This window comes from Camarhynchus parvulus, chromosome 3 (assembly GCF_901933205.1).
Source record: "Camarhynchus parvulus chromosome 3, STF_HiC, whole genome shotgun sequence".
NCBI classification, from domain to species: Eukaryota; Metazoa; Chordata; class Aves; order Passeriformes; family Thraupidae; genus Camarhynchus; species Camarhynchus parvulus.
Window position 1 is genome coordinate 25,222,660 of NC_044573.1, and position 19,166 is coordinate 25,241,825.

The following is a 19,166-nucleotide window of genomic DNA, read 5'->3' on the forward strand; positions in this document are numbered from 1 at the left end:
TCAGCCAAACAATTATTTTTCTATATATGTGTCTATACATGCTGTGTGCATTCAGCTAAAATAGTATTTCTGTTTAAGTGTACACCAGCATTAAGTTCACCTCACCAGCCTGTCACATGTCCTTTCACAAACATAAAAATCAAGTGAGAAAATACTTCAAAACAATTTTTCTTGGAATAAAATGACAGTTCCATAGAACACATCATACAAGTCATACCTGGTTATTTAATATACACTTCTGTGCAAACCACTTCAATCTTCCAGAGTGTGCTCTCAAGCCAGGAGTCTGTAAAATATTTCCACAAGAAATACATTACTGCACATAGAACATTCTAAGGGAAAATAAACATAATACAGGTATTCATAATGAAACTTCATAGCTATTGTTTGTTTTTTGAAATCTAAATGAAACTACAAGCTCACAAATAATCATGTTAAGTTGCATTTATGAGACATTAAAATTGCAGTCATCTTATTCAAGACAGTCTCCTTTTTGGTTGAACACTGCTGAGAGAGTTCATTTAAAATATACTTCAGATGCACTGAAACATATTAAATAACTTCTATCATCACATTAATAGGGTATTATTGCTGCTACCTATAGTAATCCTTTGTACTACTCCTGGTAAAGAATTACACCAGATATTTCCAAACTGTCTTCACAATGAAACACTTGTTTTCAGCACCACTGCAACTTAGCAGCTAGAGAACCACGTTTCTGAACTGCACCATCATCATTGGGTGATGCCAACATACTGTACAGATGCCAGCTATAGGAACTGCAGGGCAATTCCTACTCCAGAACAGAAGGCTCAAGATTGACTCTTAAAGCTAAGACACTTAAGGCTTGCCCTTATGCCACAGTTCTTTGTTTTACTGACTTCTCCAGGTTATGAGCCTTTGCTTATTCATTCCTTTGTTGTTTCAAGCAGACTGCAGCTACATGGTAACTACACATGCTCAAAGGAAAGGTTTCAATCCTTGAAACACCATCTGGGGTAGAAAGCCACATTGTGCCTTCCCAGCACCATATGCTATAATCAAAACAGCAGTTCCTCAACTTAAGTAAATTCTTAAATAATGATAGGAAAAGTCAAATTTTTTGAAGAGACATGTCATACATTCTACCTACTTATGTCCAACATATCTAAAAAAGGTTACAGTAAAATGTGTGCAAAGCATCCATAATTTTTACCTCTTGGCTTTCCCTCCCATAGATACTTGGATTTCCTGGCTTTATACTACCTTGTCTTAGCACAAATATAATTTACAGAGTGAACTCTGTTTTTTATTTCAAATGTCCAGATTCACATTAAGTTTAAAGTAATTCCAAGGAAATGTCTGTTCACCCCTACAGATAAACATGTGTTTTGACTCTTGAAGGCTTTTAGGTTTTAATATTGTAAGAAATCTCTACAGTTTAAATGTGAAGTGGAAGTTAAAAATTTGAATGCCAGTTTGCACAAAAGAGGCAGTCTGAACAAAATGCTGTGAGAAATATTAAGTTTCAGTTGCAAAACAGTGGAAACAACTACTATTGGAAATGTGAATTTACCGTCTCTCTTTTAAACACATAATTTCCTTTTCCCATATTCCCTAAGTGCAGAATTACTACCCTTGCCTCTTTGTGAAATAATTCAGCATACTCCAGAGAACCAGCATGCAAAATTTCAGTGAAAACTCTAAAATTTTGCTAAATATATAGCAAACAGTGTTCTGCAGAGTAAATGTTGAGCCACATAATCCTACCAATTACCCAACCATTCTATGAAGTCAATGTAAGGTTTTGCTAAAAACAGGATGCTAATCCCACAACTCCTCAACATGGAGCATCTCTGGGTGTTCAGCTATACTGTTTAGCTGTACTCAGCCCAGAAGGTTACAGAAAAATTGTGTCTCCCCACATATTCAAAGTGGTATACATAAACACAGCTTTTCAGGTACATGCTTTTTTTCCAATTAGTTGTTTGTTTGGGTTTTTTCCTCTCCCCACAGTTATTTATACTTACAGGTACCTGTTCAGTGTTTTTTAAGAGCTATCAAGCAGTTTCACATAAAATATGCTGAAAACTAAGTCAAGAATTAACATCTTACACAACAGGCTCTTGATACGCAACAGGCTCTTGAAAATGAAAAAGAAAGAAGTATGTTGCCTGCGTTTGTAGCTAATCCTCTTTGGGACATGGTAAAATTCAAATGCTGAATTCACTTACAACTTCCAATATCACTGCTGATCTGAATGCCAATGAACTCAACAGCTCGAAAGCTACAAACTTTTTATAGTAAATCCTTTCCTGTTCAGAAATGATTGATGTGTCTGTCACTACAAGGACAGCTGAGTTATACAACAGATATCCTTGTGTTTCATTTTGAAATTGAGAAGTGTTTTCACATACTGCAGGTCTCAATCATCAAAAGAACATCTAGGTCAGATTAACTAAATCTCCAGGGCTTGCCTGATAGTCCATATTTGTAGCTTATCCCTTACAATCTTAGGGAATTTTAAACATTGCGTTTAGCAGCAAGCAGTGTTTCTACGATACAGCAGACTAAAATAAAGAATAACAGAATGCAGGGAATAAAGAAAAAATAAGTAAAAAACTATAATTACTCTTCCAAATTGCCATTTACAATTTTGATCTTGCTTGTTTCAATGGACTAAATTTAAAAAATAAATCTATATCAAGTCTTAGTGGTTTCTTTGTTTTGTTGGGTTTTTTTGAGAGTCTCACGCAATTCATCCAGCATATAAACCAAACACAGATTTCTGGCTTTTACATTCTTTTGAAATAGAAAACAGTTGTACTGTACCAAATCAAACCTTGTTATCCTTTCTGTAACAGTAACAACAGGAGAATATAAAATGTCAGGAAACACAGCAATGCTTTCCCTTCAGTACTCTTCCCCTCTCCAACTACCCGAGGTTCAGTGGATCACACTGGTTGTAGTAAGTTATTTCTCTTCCATGAGCTGTTCTGGTTGTCCCTAAAACCCCTTAAGATTTATCACATTCAGAAGATCTTTTGGCAATGGGTTGCCTCCAACACCTTCTGCAGAGAACAACCGAAGTACTACCATTTTTGATTGCTTTCAGCACAACTTCTACTAGCTTGGATTTTGTATTAGAAGACAATATACAATCGATTTTTCTTTAATATCTCAGTTTCATACTAATTTAATGATTAGTATATAAAATAATTCCCTGACTCTTCTCTAGGCTAAGCAGAATTCAGCTACTTCATCATATCTCCTACAGAAATCAGCCCAGAGTTTTGATCAAAACTCACATGTGACGTGATTCTTGGGGTGTCTACACAGGGCCAGGAGGGGGACTCGATGATGCTGATGGGCCCCTTCCATCTCAGCATATTCTGTGGTTCTATGACAATTACACTTATTCTACACTTATACCCACACCAATTTACTCACTGATTCTGCACCTTCACACACAGGAAGGAACACTAACCAGAAAGGGATAAATATGCTGCATCTTTGGAAGAATTCTTGTCAAGCAGCAATAAAAATCATTCAACAGTCCTAACACACTGAAAGCATTTGATTTGTTCTCCTCCTTCTGAGAACCAGTCACTTCAGGTGATTGAAGGGGTCCAATCAGAAAAAATTTCTATAGTAAGTTTTATTTGAGCTAATTTCTACCTATTACAGCTGAAAGAAAACAGATTGTCTGGAAAAACAGTGACCTGTCAGACAGGAATCCATGAGATATTTTTCCAGATTTTAAAATAACGATAGAAATATTCAAATTCTGTTTACATTAGTATTCTGTAACTGCTACAGCCAATAGAGTCATACTGGTTTTTTACTTTCAAAAAAGCTTTTCTAACAAAAAAGTTTAAAAAATTACAAAAGACATATGAAAATATTTATTTACTCTCCTCCACTTGCCTAAACCAACCTTTTTCTCTTTAAACACAAAACTTACAGAGAAAAACCACAAAAGACAACATACAGACCAGAAGCCCTGAGTCCTTTTCAAAAAGATGACTTTCGGCAAACTAAGAGTTGAGAACTGCCCCAAAACAGTGCCACTTTTGCTGGCTTAGGTTGCAGAACTGTATAAAAACCAGCAGCATTTTTCATTTGGCATATAAGTGACATGAGATGGAGAGCTTCTGCTTTAACCTTGCAACACTGCATGTTCACAAATGACTACTGAGCCTGTTTGGAAAAATAATTCTTACATATAGCAGTCAACTTATTCTAGCCTTTCATAACTGCACTGTGAATAACACATCAATTCTAACTATTCAAGTTTAACCCCAACCACCTTACCTAGTTTACATTTACTTCAAAATTTCTGCATTTCGTTGGCAAAAAGTTCAGTCTTTTCTTAGGGAAACAGTTCTACTATAATCACTAATTCAAACATATTGGAAAGAAACAGGCAAATTTTATAAAAGCCATCCATGTTGCACTTCCTGATGGTATTCTTTGGAAGGACAGATCCATCCATTCCTCTCTTTGCAGCTGAAAAATTCAGTAATAGCAGGAGACAGCTAATGCTGCTAAAGGAAGAAGAACATTTCATGAAGAGTTACATCAGCAGCAATAACACACTTATGCTACCAGTAGCAGAACCAGCTACTGAGATTGAGATGCCAAAGCAATGTCTTGCAGGAAAATGCTTTACTCCTCCAAGCAGACAGCCTTGGGCAGACACCTATAAGAACTGATGTGTGTCATTCCTAACAGCTCTCTCCAACATAAGCACCATGGAAAACAGAACACTTGATGGGAAGTTCTTAATTTAAAGACAGATTTTTCCCTGATTCCACAAAAATGTCTATGAAAATCTCACTAATTCCATACAGCTTTAATGAAGCCTGGGATATTTCTGCATGGGAGGTTATTTGAACAAAGCTGTTTACAACATAAACAATGGATGTTTTCCTTGAATCTTCCTCTAGGTTAAAACTTGTAGCAGAAGTCCTCACTTCTACTAAGCAGTAGGTGCACCTCTTAATCAGGAAGTCAGAAGAACATATATAAAATTACTGTACCTTATGTAGCCATCCTAGTCTAGGTACTGACTGAGATGGTTAAAACTATTTTACACTTCTACTATTTTTTTCTCCTGCTAAACACTCCTTTACTTTCAAATAACAGTGCATTAGATTTTCAAAAATACCAATTAACATATTTATATTATTTTTAAAAATAATCTTACAACTTGAGTTCATATGTATGCAGGTACACCACTTTGCTGTATTTCTCCCACCATAGTCATAGCAAAGTCCAAGTGAAGTATCATTGTTGAATATACAAGAAAAAACCCCTATTTTGATTATTGGCTCTGACCTTTTATGCAATGGTCCAGAAGCTCACAAAAGATCCAGCTTTAGCGACTGAGTGATCTAAAAATAACATGTGCATCAAAAAGCATCCTTCCTGTTGCAATCATATCAACTGCCCAATAAAACATATTAGTGCTCTTCTAGCTCAGATTTTATTTAAGTCATTGTACTACCAGGATGTCATTACAGCTACAGCTGTTTATGGCTGGCAATGGAAGCAATACTTTTTCTACAAGTTCATTTTCCACTTTGAAAGAAGTTTAATTCTCAATGATATAAAGAATGGCTTCTTTGGTGATGGCACAGAAAGATACTCTCAATCACTTTACTCTTTCTAAACAGAAGAAGATCTTGCAAACTCTGTCTCAAAAAAAAGTAATTTCTTTTCTTCTTTATGAGCAATTTTGTCCAGAAATAAACATGACTAAACAAAACACAACCCCTATAAGAAGGAATTCTTTTAAGAGAAACTCATTTAAAATATGTGGACTCTTGTTCAACTTTTTGGGCAAGAGATAACTGTATGTAAGCTTGAAAACAATTATATCTGTACCTTCAATATGTCTACTTTTCATGTTTGATAATGAGGGCAAGTACTCTAATGTAGTATTGGAATACTGAAACTTATGAGCTGCTCCACTGCAAGTCGTGCCTTCAAAGCCTACGCAGCTAAAGTGTATTTGATGTTTTATTTGCAGTACCAGTTAGTTAATGAAAGGCAAAGGGACACATGCCTACATATCTATCCTCACTAACTATTCTCCTGAGACTGGTGAGAATTCAAGCTAATGCTCTCCTTTCTGCCTATCCTACAATCACACAGGTAGCAACCAGTCAACTTCTACTAAGTCAATTTTAATGTAAAAAGCAGCAGTAGTTCACATTAAGAAAATACAAAGTTTACAGTCTCCACTGGGAAAGTTTGTACTGTTGGTTTATGGCTTTTTTCTTCCTACATATGTATTTGCTTCAAAGCTTCTGTCAGTTTCACAGTTCACTGACTTTACCAATGCAAGTATCTGTTGAGTAAATACTCATGATTTTATTTATTTTACTTAAAAGAGCAGTACACTCTGCTTTATGTTAGGCAAACATGGAGAAAAATGTCAGGCAACTTGATTATTTTCCAAAAATACTAAAATAAAAGTAGGATAGAGTTCTACAACTTTATCATTCCTCAATACAACTGAAACTGATGTACATTTCATCACTATTGGAATATTCTACGTTTACCAGTAAGTTTTCCAAGATAAATTATGCAGTGAAATATTATTACAAAAACATCAGTAGACATTCCCAACAAAAATCACACTGGAAGAAAAGGTGACACAAAAAATACACAAAAACTCTGCTTAAAACAAACTCCTCAAGGTATCCTAGACTCAAAACAGAACAAAAATTTGCTCTTGGCCTTGTAATGTGGTCTTACAGTGTATGATGAATAAAAAAAAAGGCATTATAAACCTCTTCCTTCTAACACAAAGTCCCTGAAGCTAAGAAAAGATGCACAGATCTTGCTATAATCCCACATTCTGAACACATTACTGCCTTCCTTTTGGGAAGGAATTTTTTCAGTAGTCATCTCCTTTACCAAATTTACTTATTTGAAATAGATCCCTTCCCTGTAAGAAAGGAATACTCAAGAACTTCTAAATAACGTTCACTGAACTAGTAAGCCACCCTTTTTAAATTAACCTACATACATTGATGCTTGGAAAGAAAATCCAAGTTCACTACTAACTAACTGCATCAGAGTCCAGTTTCAAAAGAAGTAATGATTTTACTGGGCTATTAGGACCCAATAGCAATAATTTAAAAAATTAATCTTTTCTTGTAATTATAGGGCTTGCATGTTTAAAAGCTCTTCCCCCTCTGTATCAATTGTATACAGTTAGTCTAATAAAAGCTATTACACCCCCTACAAATTATTCTTAAATCTCAGACCACCATTATCTAATACAACCTTGTTCACAAACATTTAAATTTTGTTTTAATCACCTCCACTCTTTTCTCAACAGGACCAAAATTAAGTCTTTGTAAATAAATTCAGAGACTAGATATAACCATCACTAAATTGCACATAACTGATGCACCCCCCTCACTCCCCCAACCCTGCTGTCACAAATCAAGAAAGCATCTTCTCCTGGTAGTTCATCTCCAGCATAAAATCAGCAGGATGCAATTTTATGATGCAGACTCTTAAAAAAAGCAATCTGGATGAAAGAAGGTTGTAATCTCTCAATATCATGTAGAAATATGCTCATTGTTTTTATGGCAGATTAAATCCAATGGCAACTGGTATCTTGAGGTCTGCCGACAATGAATGTCACAATTCTTTGCTTAAATCTATTTACCTTTTAAATTAACTTGACATCTGTTGATAGATATATTCCTGTACACTGAAGTCACCCAAACCAATTCTTTCCTCAGGTCCCAGACTGCAGCAGCAAATGCCTTTTCTTACATTTCTCCACAATGGAACACATTTCATAAAGCTATTTAACAACCATCTGATCCTGAATTCTTCATACTAATGTCTCGAGATACGTGGGATACAGCATAATAAATTTAACTATTAAATATAAACAACATACGTAGTATGAGAGTAGATGAAGATAGCATCACACTTGATTAATATCTGGTTAAAAGAATTCTGAAGCCATGCTCTATCCAAGGCTATTTTCAAAGAAGGCTCCTCCAGTGGAAACAAAATACACAGGTTGAACTTCTCCCAAAACACTCTGCCACACAGTTCTGAGATCTTTCTCTGTATTCCAATCTTCTTTGCCTTCATTTCCAGCAAAACCAAAACTACAGCAGGAATGAGAACTTTTACTCTTTCATTGAAGGAGCAAATTAACAGGTGTTATTTTAACAGATCAAGTAATTTGATCTAGAAAGATTTCAAGAAGATCTGTGGAACAACAGGAAGACAGTAGAGCACTGCTACCAACTCCTACTTCCTATCAGAGGAATCCCTAAGGTCCCAACTAAAAATGCAAGTGACCTGATACATGATTCTGAACAGGGTGCTTGTTTTGGTTTATTCAGGTAAATATTTTGCTATACAATGAAACTTCATTTAAGGTGCAATGATTTTATTGATACAGCGCAGAAATGGTTTAACATCAGTTTAATACTTTACCTGCTCAGTCACAGGAATGAAGTGTTCATTTCTGCTTAGGAAAACATGGTTCAGACTTTCAGTAAGCAGATTTATAGATGGGCTTTGCTTGACCCTCTGCTGCAGAATTGTTACACTACTGAAAGAGATACAAACCTCTTCAGAAAAAGCCAAGAGTGGACATGGGCTGCACTACACACTGATGCAGTGGGTATTTAAACAGCTGCATTTAGCATGAGTAAATGAAGGGAAAAGGGTGGGTTTAGAAATATTCAATCATCATGAATGCAAAACAGCTGCAAATTATGAGATCCTGGTGAAAGATTCAGAGATGACCAAAATATTAAATCCAACAAAAAATGGCAGACATCCATTATATTTTAACTACTGTAAGTAGTGAAATCTGTAAACCTCCAAGCAGCATGAAGACAGTAAAAGGTGAAAAAGGGAATAAATAAATTCTTCCAAGGTGGTGTAACATTCTCTTTTTCATCTACTCTTCTGGATGACCTTCCCATTAGTACAGATCTTAAGCACCTGCTTAATAAAGTGGCAATCAACAGCTGAGTAAACAAAAGGGACTTTTAACTGTCCAGTTCAGGCAACAGGTAAGAATTTGAGAGCTGGTGGACTAGGCTCTAAAATATTCTTTTGCCATTTATATACCACTCTTAGAAGAACATTAAGGCCAAACAATTCTTCCAGATTCTCTCCACGTAATTATGTAAGACCTCTCTCCAGGAGATTTGATTAAATATTTTTGAAATAAAAAAAAATTTCAGATAGGTAAAGTATTTTTTAAAAGGTACTTTTCCCTGAATCCTATTCATTGAAAATTCACATCCCCTTCTTTTAGCCTATATTAGCTCTAATGTAGTTTAGTTAAAAGCAAAACATACTGACCTAATTTTCTTCCTTTTTTCTTTATGGAAAACAAAATTCAAGGACAAAAGGCAATTAAGCTGCCTTTCTAAGTAAGAGAAAAAATCCTAAGTATCCAGAGCTAGAATTGATGACACAGAAGTCATGCTGTGCCAATCCAAGGGAAAGCAAGCTAGTATGTGACCTTGTGGTAAAGGGGCAAGAAGAGATGTGCCAACGTTGTTTTGACATGATCATCTTCGAAGGACTAAAGACAAAAGCTAACTTATCAGTTGAGGTGCAGTTAAGAAGACTAAATCATGTCTGGATGTACCCATTGGTAGAACTCTTTTTCAGTGTAAAGCAAAACAGCATCTACCAGCACAACTTTGGGGGCTCAGGACTCTCCAGGCACAGCTAGAATACAATAGACTTACACTTCACAGAGCAGCCAAGGCTACCTTATCTGTAGTTACTGTCTCTGAGAACAAGACTCTCAAGTGCTTAAGAAGGCAGTTCAACAATCCTGCAAACTGCTACCTTGTCACACAAACCCCATGGTGCCTCAGGAACAGCATTTCCCCACAGCACTGTCAAACACAGCTTCTCTTCCAGTCAGCATGACCTCAGAAGAGACTCCCACTACCAAGCTACCACGTGCTTCAGTCTAGCTGCTCTAGCATGGGCCAGACAAATCCTTTGCCCCATCTCCTTTCTATTTACCTTTTGCTGCTTCTCACACTCTCATTCTCTGGTTAGTCTTGCTTTTATTCCACCAAGCAGATCAGGCCCAGAACTTTCAGCTTTCTCATTATTTCCCATAACATGATCTTGCATATATATGCACTCACAACACATTTGTGGCCAGATAACGTAACCTACACAAGTCTGACCTGATTTTTATAATCTCACTCAAATCTTACCCTTTGTCCTTTCCCAGTATTGTCACCCACTTTCATTTCACCAAAGATTTGAGATTTAAGAGTTATATTTTCATTCCTGGGGCTTTGAGTTCCAAGTTTTTCAAAGCAGCACTTGTCATTAAGTTTCACATGAGCATCTAGTATATCTCTAATTTCTAAAAATAGCAGGAGGAAGCAGAGGCAGTGGTCTCCAATGAGTAAAAATCCCATTTAAGCAACCATTATCCTCCACAGTGGTAATTTCCTTAGCTCCTAAAGAGTTTTCTTTCCAGTTTTATTACTATCCTTTTAGATACTCTTTATTAATTCCATAGATGTTTTCAAATCACTAAAATTAATTGACCATCATAACCAGCAATACTTGATTAAAGTATATGCCTAAAGGTACATGCAACAGCATCTAAAAGAGAAAGCAGCACCAACTGATCTCCTTCCCTGAGTATTATTTCACAAGCAAAGAAGACAGAAAAATAATCTGAGATGACCATCAAGAGAAGTAATTTAGTCACAAAACCCACTGCACTAGAGAAAAGAATACACCTACACCTCATTTTATACACACACACACACAGATATATATAACATACACACCATTTCACATTATACCAAATAAGACTTTCACTTCCTAACAAATCAGAAAGCAAACAGGAACTTGCTTATGTTTTAAAACAATACAAACTATTTTCTTCTTCAGCAAAATATCAACAATAAGGTTTCTGTCCTCCCCTTTTGGAAACAATTTCTCTGAAAATACTTAACATATTGTGACACAACAAAAGCATATTTAAAATATTATGCACCATATAGAATTGATTTTCGTGTCACTTTTTCCACTAGTAAAATACACGCATACCATTCCTAGAAAATTCCCTATTAAAAATTCTGTAATTTAAACCAGCTCTTCCTCCACAGCATAAACAAAACTCTAATTCATACTTCATAGAAGTTAGATAAAAATACTTTAACTAGCATAAAAGGCAGGAAAACTTCCATTTCATCTCCAGATATTTGGTGTTCAGATTTATGCCTAAACATTTGCGGTTATTAGTAACTCACGATCAATCATCAAATAGTGAATACCTGCAGAGAGAATCTGGCATGTTTTAAGAAAATGACAAGAGTTTCAGTGCCCCAACAATTTGATAACTTGCTTATTATCCTATTCACAATTGCTGAGCTCCAGACACCAATAGAAATTCCGGGAAATTAAATGCCATATCAAAGAAAGAGCTGCTAAATCACATGACGTAACATTAGCTCATTCAGCTTTAATTTTACTTCCCATCTCAGATTTCATACTTTCACCTCCTATATGCTTTAATCACTGTAAAAGGAACTCAACTCCTCAGTGTCATCTGCTGTCAGACACTGATATTTCTGTTCTTCTGTACTGTAAGATTTGAGCTCCAAAACACCCTCTCAGAACAAAAATACAATGTTTCAACACTGTGCTTAGCAATATCCACATAACCTACAGCAGGACATTATTGTTCCATCACAGACCTTCAGTTAAGATTTTTTTAAATGCAAAAATTCCATTAGACAATTCAAGCAGGGATAGCTGCTATTTCAGATACTCTAAGTGGAACTAGGAGAAAAAGCATTCTTTATCTCAGGAAAGAAAAAAAAACCCCAACAAAAATTAGGTTAGAGTTGTGTATGTGCATAACACAAAAATGCTGAGGACAAACTATTACTTTTTCTGCAAGATGCCTCCTCCCATACATTAAGTGAAAAACTTATGCAGCATTTTAAAAACATACAACAGTGTTAAGAAGAAAAAATAATCACAATCTGGGCAGACTCTGCAGCTGCCCCTTTGACTTATCAATTTCAGTAAGCACAATTTCAATCAAGTCTAGATAAAATATACTAATCCTAAATAGACCAAGTTTGTCACCTACCACTTCCTATAAGCTGCTTACTATCCTGAAAAAGGGAGAGAGAGAAGAAATGCTAAATTAAATGCCAAACAGTAGCAGACAGCGCTTGTTTGGCTGATTAACTTGTAGACAAGCATTACAAATAAATCTGAGCATGGTCTGCAGCAAATTAAATTCCAGTGCTTTTAAGAACAAAGAATTCCTTCGGAAAGAGGATTAGCAACTTTACACCCAGGAATGCCAGTTTAATTTAATTGTTCCACAATCCGATATTTAATATGCAAATATCATTTTGATATATAAGAGCAAATTTGAAAAAGTGAGGAAACAATTTCAATGTACAAGACGACTGTCTCTCTTCTGAACTGTAATTATACAAAATAAAGCCGGCCGAGGGTTTTTTATTACTGGGACTGCATTCTATTAATGTGAATCAGAACAAGACTAATTAAAGGTTAAAAACTTTAAATGTTTCTAATTAAGAGTCTAAATAGCTGCACGATTAGAGTACTATAGTTAAAATCCCACCTCGATGACCTTCTTGGCCTCTTTGTATTTTCCTGTTTGCAAGAAGGCGAAGAAGAGATCGTAAAGAGCCATCATGTCACCATGTTCTCTGCTTATAAAATCTGAAACTAAAGAGAAAATAAACTCATTAATTTACTCAATATATTGAAGCATTTCAGTATTTATGTCAGACATTCCTAACACCAATATTTTCCAAGCCTCATAAAAGATAAGGTATAGGGGGATAATTTTGAAACAAACAGAATGATTATAACATGTGACACAATTAGTTGTAGCTTTGTGGCTGAGTATATTTAAAATGTTTTTCTGCACTACATTTTGAACTATATTCAACAAAACAGACTATATTGGCATGCTCTCCTCATAGAAAGTGAGGCTATATGGTTTGTGAACTGCACAGCTATTTGAAAAACAGATGTATTGTTTTGTTATTGTGATGTGTTACTATTAATTCATTTCTTAATAGTAGCATACACAGCTCAAACAAGTATTAGCACTAATCTGGGAGAGCTCAATGATATATTATACAAACAGAGCTGTTCCAGAGCTGTTTAAAATTACAATCAATTTTTCAATCTGAAGAATGCAGGCATCATATTAGTGCTCTGAAGTTAATATATTAAGACAAACTTTTTTTTCTTTCAGTTCAAAGAAATTATATACAAATCCTGAAAGAGAAACCCCCAGAAAATACTTTATATTAGTAGACAGCATTTGACTACATGCAACTAACCCTTTTGCAGAAGATCAGCATCTCCTTTTTCTACCAGTTTACAGCAGATGTTATGAAGTTGAAGAATTTTACCATACTTCTTGTAACAGCTGACTAAAGCTTCCAGAGCTGCAGGCATGTCATCCCTTGTGGAATGAAACAAAACAAGAATAAAAACATTCTGAGCAGGAGCAATCCAAGCTGAAACCACTTTAATCTTGAAAATTTCACAGAAAATTCATTTAGCAGTCTATAATCCAAGTGTTTATTCCTCCCTCATGTTTTTGATTCCATGACCACTTGTTTACTATAAATTAGCCAAAGGTGTGAATGTTCCTCAGCATCAGATGCACTTAAATTTTGAGCAATATTCTTAAGTTATGCTATGTCCTATCTTGACAAAACCCAAACTTCACAGAAAATTCACTTAAGTGTTGAACAGCTTTATTTTTCTCATTTGTAAGTAATATCATGTACACTCTATTACCTCTCTGTCTATGCTTAGGCATTTCCAGTTTTTAAGCTTTTCACAATTATTGCACAATATTTTGTTTCAGTAGAGATCACCAGGGTTAAGATAACCACAGCTCATTAGATTGCTTTACACTGGTTTTACACCTTAACAGAGTCCCTGTAAATCATCTGTAGATGTCCACTCCATCACAATGGAAGGGATATAGCATTATTACGTTCTATATGAAAATCGGAATACAACAGTATTTTCTACTTTAAAAAATACAATTTTTGCAGTTAATTCAACAACATAGTGTGGTACCAAAATGTGTTTTATGCTGGCCTATCCAAGTCAGACATGGCACTAGAGCTAAATCCATGTAAAGGTAAGTAAGCGTACAAGATGGCATTAAATGCATTTTCTCAGGAGCCTTTGAGCAGCAAGTAGAAGCAACACAGAGAATATTTCCATTTTGGTACCTCAATCTTTCACTGAATTTTCCCCTATGTACACACTATTAAAACCTTCAGAAGTATACATAATTAAAATGTAAAACTGGAAAGTCATAAAAACAATCACAGTAACAACAAATACAAAACCTTCAATACTGTGTAACTAACTGTACTTAATCATCTGCTGCAGACCTTTTTTTCGAAGGATTACAACCCAATCTTGAAACAAAACAAAGCAAAAATACCAGAAACAACCAAGGACAACCACAGAAACACTGGTAAAACAATAGGTCAACTTATTCTTTGAAGGATAAGGTTTAAGCTGAAACAAACCAAGACCACACACACAAAATGTAAGTAACCAGGCAGTCAGTGAGACTGCATTTTAGATTTCAAGAGCCTTATTTGATACGGGTGATGTAAGTTACTAAAGGAAAAAAAATAATTTAAAAATCACTTAACAACAGCAGCTGAAAGGCTGACTTGAAATAATGATTTAACATTCCCAAAGCTACATTCCCAAGCATGATGTAAATGTTATTTTTCACCAACAAAACCTTAACAAATCAAGACATTACTGTTAAAACAAGCCCAATTCAGATGTTCCTCTCCTCACACTGCACTTCTTGCACAGCACAGATTTTGCTTTTTCAAAGAATAACTAACTAAACTACCATGTACTACTATCATTATGTAGGCTAATATTTTTTTTAAATTTAACAGTAAAACACAGAAGAAGAATTAATTTTATTCAGTAATACTGGCATTCTTTAAAAGAACCTAAGATGATGGATTTCTACCTTATCCCCCTTACTGAGCCCTGTTTACAGTGCATCTTCTGGCACCCCATGGAGTCATTTGAATTTTTGTCATTTGGGGTGAAGACTAAATTACAGGTTAATTTCAAAACTGCAAGTAGTGTTGCAGGCTAGATTACTGTCATAAAAGCGAAATACTATGGTAGTTACCATAGTCAGATATAAAGATTTATATAATCAGTATTTTTCTCCTGCTTTAGATGCAAGTTCAGTTAACATCTAGAAAAAAAACAGTTTTACAGAAAACTGCTCAATTTCTAAGGAGGCACAACAACATTTATACATTCAAATTAAAGTTTTCAGTGATAAATCTAGCTTTTCAGACTGATGCTCAAACAGTTATAGTATTGTCTCGGCTGTATTCCTAAAGGATTAAAGTGACTGTTTTTAGGTCAAAGCTATCAATAAATGAATGAATATTTGCAATGTCATTCAAGCAGTGGCATTAACAGTTTTCTAGTCTCTACATATATACTTCTGAAGGCATTAATACTGCACATGCAGAGAAAAAAAGTCAGCAAAGACCTGAGACAAAAATAAATTGAAATATTGTACTAGTTACTGGGACATACTGCTCAAAGGGGCTGAGTAAGTTTGTGCTTAAGGAGTACTGTATCTTACACACTGATGTATTGTTACAACTGTTTTTAATCTACTAAAATCAGATATATTTGTTCAGTTGCATTTAATCAACCAACCAGTCATCCACAGTTTACCAGAGAATAGGGTTTATAGAACATATGAATACTAAAACTGGCAAAGACAAATATAAAACAAAAAAACATAGAGAAGTTTCAACTTGATATTATCAAGTTTATGCCTGTACTTGAGCTCCTATGATTTAGCAATCTGCAGTGTTTTTTAACTGTCACAAACTGCAGTTAATTCCAAGTAAGTACCAGCAGCAACTTTCGTATGCAGTTTTTACAGTCCTTTTAGAAAATGAAAAATAAGAAACTCACTGTAGGCTTCAAATTTCAAGCAGACATAACATTTTAATGTGTTTCTTGAAAGAATTACAATACAAAGAGCTGCACAAAAGAGAATTTCTACATTTAAGAAAATGCTATTTAGACAGAATGATTTTAAACTAACAAACAGCTGTACCTTTGAAAGTATTTGGGAGTCTTTTTGTGAGAAGTTATGCATGTCAAACACCCTTTTATCTTCCCAAAGGATACTTATTACTCTAAGACATTAAAAGCCTCGTCTAAAATTACTATTTCATTAATATGGTTCTAGTCAAAAGGGGAAAAAAAAGCCCATATATTCATAGCCATGTTGGAAAAATCGTATTTCCAGCATCAGTTTGGAATAAACAGTATTTAAAGCGTGAACACAGACGATCTATGCTTCATTTTGAGTTGGCCAGATACTACAGCTTTAAGTCACTCACAAATATTATCTGTTCAAGACTAAGACCTGTTCCACTTAAAGATTAGGTGTATTTTTCTGGCACTTTGAAACTTGCTCTTTTAAAAAAGAAGATACACTACTATTTTTGAATGACAGAAGAAACCTCAGCCACGAGCGCATTCTGCTTGGCCTTTATGCAGCCCCAGGAGAGTCCTATTTTGGCATTATTTTCCAGCTGAAGTTCAGGTTAAGACACCAAGTATTTTGATTCTTTTCTGTTTAGAATGGCTATGAAGTCCAAGGTATTATGGTCCAATCTTCCAAAATATTTGTGTGGGCAATTTCAATCACGCAAAGCTATCTGAAGAGCCAAAATTACTCAGGAAGTGGAAGGTTTGCAGGATACACTGTGGCAGGACTGGCTATAGCATTCCCCAATATTTCAGCCCCCCTCTCTTTCAACAAGCCACTCCCCTCTTGCTTAAAGAATGTAGCACTAAATCTAACCCTTTTACTTGTAATAAACAACTTTCCCAACCAGAGAGTCTGCCTGATAAAAATAAGACTCCAAATATTGATTTTAATTGGAATGAAGTGCTGCAACATTATGCATAAAGCTTTAGTGAAGTGGCAATTTACCTAAGGGGTTTACTGATTGAAAAGCTCTCAAACCTGAAATCGCTAGAGAGGTAAAAAGAAAAAAGGGACTCTCTGGGGTGGGGGTGGAGGGCAGCCTGGTAAAACAAATCCCTCTCTACAAATCTGAAGCAGATGTTAGTGTAGAGGGAAGTCAATTCAGCAAGGTACAATCAGCTTTACAAAAATTATTCTGTACAAAGAGTACAGGCTCTTGAAAGAGCTAAATGTGTTTCTGTTCATTGGCTGTACTAAGGAATCTTCAAGGAGACTGGTGTTGCAATTACAACTAATCCTCCCCAAAAAATTAACTGTGTTGAAGGCTTTGTAATTTCCCTAGGTACAATTTAGCTGTCACTTACTTTAAAATTTACTCAAACATGCGTTCGGAACAGCACTAACTTCACATGTCAAGTGCTTTCCAGCCAATTGAGTCTAAACTGGAAGTCGGTGTTAAACAACTGAATGATTAGACAAGATAGCTCATTTCCCTGCTCTTTTGTTCAGAATAAAATGCCACATTTACATTATCAGACTCAACAGGATTTTCTGACAGAGGGAGAAAAAACCCTAGTGAACACTGTCCATAGCAAGCACATGAAGCCTGTCATTTACCAATCATCCTTCAAAAAGCAATAGCCATGAATGTAACTTAATTACGACCCAATGATCCTTGACGAAAAATCATCTTATCACTGTCCTGTCCCCATAGGGCAAATGAGACACTTTTGTCCTTTGCCACTGATGATGCTAAATTCCTAATTGCAATAATGGAGTAAGAGAGCCAAACATCCCTAATTTCATAGCAACACATAAGGAGTTTTAATACAATATTTGAAATAAAGCCGCTAAAAAAATTGGGAAAAAACCTCTCCCTGCTAGAGACATTAGAGATATAAAAATACCACTTAATTTACAAAGATGCCTGTTTTTACAAGTGCATATAAAAGACATATAGCTTGCAAGTGCTGCAGAGTGATCTCAAAAAGAATCACAGGTAATTTTAACTCCATGAAAACAACAGAAAGAAAATTGTCAAGGCACTGCATTCATGCTCTGTCTGCTACATAAGAAACTAATCAAAATGGGTTTATATGAGATTAATGACAAATGAGCACACAATGCTCTATTGGACAATGCTGTGTTAAAATACGCTCACCATTTTTAAAGAAAAACAATCCAACTATAGCCTTTTTATCATTTAAGATAGAGGTATTAACAGCTTGTGTTCCCTGACTTAAAACTACAAAATAATTTACTCATATGGTCTGTAATATAATGCTTTCATAGTTTACCTGCAAATTTTCTTCGCTCTGCTTAAGAGCACTTCTTATATCAGGAATTAGTAAACTTCAAACCTGAAAGTTTTTTTTTGTTTGTTTCTTTTCTCAAAGGTGAGTTTGTAGACTACTTAAGCCAAAACTACAATCCTTAAAAATCTTAATTTTTACATGGTGTAGGTATCACAAGTTTTTCTAATTATCAGCAGGTGGAAGAACCAGGTCAAAAGTAAGACATCTTTTAAGACAAAGTACAAGTTCTTTATATACCTACAGATTTTTGTCACACAATCCAAGAAAGGTTTATCACAATATATGATAGACCAAGATCATATGGACTGTCTCAATTTTTAATGTGATTTTCCCATCTTGAGAAACTGTTCAAGGTCATAAATAAAAATCAGAAAATTTAATGCAGGGGGATAGTTCCCTTACTCAGTGTCAGAAAAACTGCAAGGTAAGCATGGGTTCTTTCTCTAGTTACTTCAGTTAAATACTTCTCAGAATATTGAAGACAAAATGTCTATTCTACTAGAATGCTGGCTTTTGTAAAGTTATGCTGTTCAACACCAATACTTTTTTTCTTTTCCATGCTCTGTAAGAAACTTTTAACTTGCACTAGAACTTAACAAGAATTTAAGAATATTCAGGACTGGAAGAAAAGGGTGGATGAAAACATTTTATACCTGTAATTGTTGAAATCTTCAAAAGTGAATCACAGATTCCTTTATAAGCAATTAAAAAATTTGAAATAAATTAAGAAAACAAAACATCAGTATAACCACTACTGTGGAACATTTTAAAATATCCCAGAACTTATTTCA

At 35.1% G+C, this 19,166-nt stretch overlaps 1 protein-coding gene across 1 annotated transcript in view; it reads right to left on the bottom strand.

Moving 5' to 3' along the window:
• Positions 1 to 19,166, bottom strand: part of LRPPRC (leucine rich pentatricopeptide repeat containing) — an 86,789-nt gene that overhangs the window by 25,477 nt on the left and 42,146 nt on the right. Inside the window, exons 24-26 of the mRNA XM_030944504.1 lie at positions 13,368 to 13,492; positions 12,635 to 12,741; positions 218 to 286 (exon numbers count right to left, since the gene is read on the bottom strand). Coding sequence (XP_030800364.1) covers positions 218 to 286; positions 12,635 to 12,741; positions 13,368 to 13,492 — 301 coding nt within the window. The remainder of the gene's footprint in view (positions 1 to 217; positions 287 to 12,634; positions 12,742 to 13,367; positions 13,493 to 19,166) is intronic.